Source organism: Palaemon carinicauda, unplaced genomic scaffold, assembly GCF_036898095.1.
Source record: "Palaemon carinicauda isolate YSFRI2023 unplaced genomic scaffold, ASM3689809v2 scaffold1438, whole genome shotgun sequence".
Taxonomy (NCBI): domain Eukaryota; kingdom Metazoa; phylum Arthropoda; class Malacostraca; order Decapoda; family Palaemonidae; genus Palaemon; species Palaemon carinicauda.
The window spans coordinates 35,001-37,500 of NW_027168968.1; the positions used below are offsets into that span (position 1 = coordinate 35,001).

Genomic DNA, 2,500 nt, shown 5'->3' on the forward strand with positions numbered 1-2,500 from the left:
TAAAAATTAATAAAAGAAAAGGGAGCACAACAGCTACTTGTAATTATAATTTATGCCACGAGGAGCTTCGGATGGAGTTTGGTGGGCCGTGGATGAAACCCCAGCACAGCAATCAACATTCCCTGGATGGGGAAATAAATTGAATTATTTACAGCACACTTACTCCTACCGGCTGGGAACACGATGAAGTCGTGTGGTTGAAACCTTTAAGCAAATTAAATGAAAAGTGCAAAGCTTAGGGATTTAAACGTTACACATGGGAATCAACACTGTCACAGGGTGAATTAATTAAAACTAGGACTAAACAGCACACGTGGTCTGGGTATAGGGGATAGGATACAAGGTTCAGTGGGTAGGATTTCCTTAGAGGATAAGGAAAAATGGGATGTGATAAGGGAGGGGACGGGAGGTTGGGTAAGGATATTGAGAATCTCAAAATCAGACACCTTACCTTTAGTAAAAAGGACTCTGGTTTCCTTCCCTTATGGAGGATATGTAGACAGAGGTCCTGCCTCCCTGATGTCTTGAGGGTGAAGAGAGATGGTGTTTCCCTCAAGGAGGTTGAGTGAAGAGGAGATGTTATCCTCATGGAGGCTGAGTCACGAAGAAGAGGAGATGTTATCCTCATGGAAATTCAGTTTAGAAGAAGCATCCCCAGTTTTCCCTGGGTAGATCAACCCCACTTGGCCCCCAATTGGGGGAGTAGGGGTGATTGGCCTGACCGCTGTCCTATTGGTCAGGCTTGGTCACGGGTCCCCACATCCTTCACAGCTCGCCTCCCTCCTTCTCATGGGACCTGGATGTTGTTACGTGACTCGTAGAAGGTAGCTGAAAATGAGATCTCAGGGGGAGTAGACTGGTATAGGAGGGTTGGAGGGGGGGTGAGACTCTGGGTAGGGTCCTAAAACCCATGGCATTATGACTCATGCTTGGTGGCGGGGTCTTTTGTTATTTGAAAAAAGGTGGCGTAATGACCGCCATTACTAACAATATATATAAATATATATATATAATATATATATATATCTATATACATATATATATATATATATATATATATATATATATATATATATATATATATATATATATATATATATATATATATATACATACATATATATATATATATATATATATATATATATATATATATATATATATATATATATATATATATGTATATATATATATATATATATATATATATATATATATATATATATATATATATATATATATATATACATATATATATATATATATATATATATATATATATATATATATATATGAAGAAAGAGAGAGAGAGAGAGAGAGAGAGAGAGAAGCTGCACAAACTAGGAACGAAAATGATAGATAGGTGGGGAAAGGGGAGGGGGTGCGGGAGTGCGGGTTCTCGAGTCGGCCTTGGTTCTCGGCGGGGGGGGGGGGGGGGGGAGGGGGGGGGGGCGGTGAGGGATGTCCATTTGGTATTTATAGGTCCAGGCCTCCGGAATCACAAGCACTCTTGTGGTGGTGTCCTTCAGATCTGCTCTGCTTCCTCCGTCGTCTCCTTCTGCAGGACACAAGACGTTGTTGTGAGTTGGACTTGGTCTCTTTGATAGTCAGTCATTCTCTGGGGACTGAGATGTTTCTATTGCCAGCTCACCTTTCATGAGTTGAGATGAGAACAAAACTTTAGAAATGACGCATTTCTAAAAGTGAAATATTCTTTCATACAATTTGTACATTTAATAAAATGGGGGCATTACTGTTTCTAATATTTACAGTGAGTTGTATTTGAAATTACTCCTTTCTTTTATATGTCTACTGAGAAATGGTCTCGTAGCTGTTTCAGAATGACATTAAGATTGATCATAATTTTACCAGACTGAACTGTGATCAATCTCTTTTCAGACCACATGTCTTTCAATATAAGAAGAGAAGGAGAATTGAACAAGTACTGATTACAGTCTAAAACTAATATATAATTAATCTCTCTCTCTCTCTCTCTCTCTCTCTCTCTCTCTCTCTCTCTCTCTGCAGGTCCTTAACGAAACGCTCTCCCTCAGCCATGTTCCAGAGAACATTGATCCTGGCGGCAATTTCAGCTGCCTTTGCACAATTGAATCCAAGTAAGTAAACTAAGAGGTCGAAAGAGCTTTGTGAAATTGTGCTGTGTCTGAGTTCTCTTTTTTGAAGTTGTTTACTGTTGCTTGCTTTACTCATTTAGTTTATTTTTAATATTCCTTTCCTTTCAGTTTCACCGTGTGACCTAATTACTGATAAACTACAAAGGGCATTTCGTTCTATGGATCCACACACGTTCCCCATTATCAAAAATGTCAATTATATTCGTGATAACACCAGGTTAGCTATGAATAACAATTGAGGACATGAATTTCGTATTCGGTTTATTTTAATGAGAAAAAATGCATTATAAACATTCTGCGACATTTTATTACGATGTGAGCATTGTCATTTCTTCTAAGCTGAAGCTGAATTTTTTTCTTTCAGT

General features: G+C 38.2%; 1 protein-coding gene across 1 annotated transcript in view; it reads left to right on the top strand.

The window, feature by feature from the left end:
• Positions 1-1,469: 1,469 nt before the first annotated feature.
• The window catches only part of LOC137635580 (uncharacterized), a 2,553-nt gene continuing 1,522 nt past the window's right edge, over positions 1,470-2,500 (top strand). The window contains exons 1-4 of the mRNA XM_068368043.1: positions 1,470-1,580; positions 2,029-2,117; positions 2,244-2,352; position 2,500. The exon at position 2,500 is cut by the window's right edge and continues 84 nt beyond it. Of these exons, the coding sequence (XP_068224144.1) occupies positions 2,057-2,117; positions 2,244-2,352; position 2,500 (171 nt within the window). The 5' untranslated portion in view covers positions 1,470-1,580; positions 2,029-2,056. The remainder of the gene's footprint in view (positions 1,581-2,028; positions 2,118-2,243; positions 2,353-2,499) is intronic.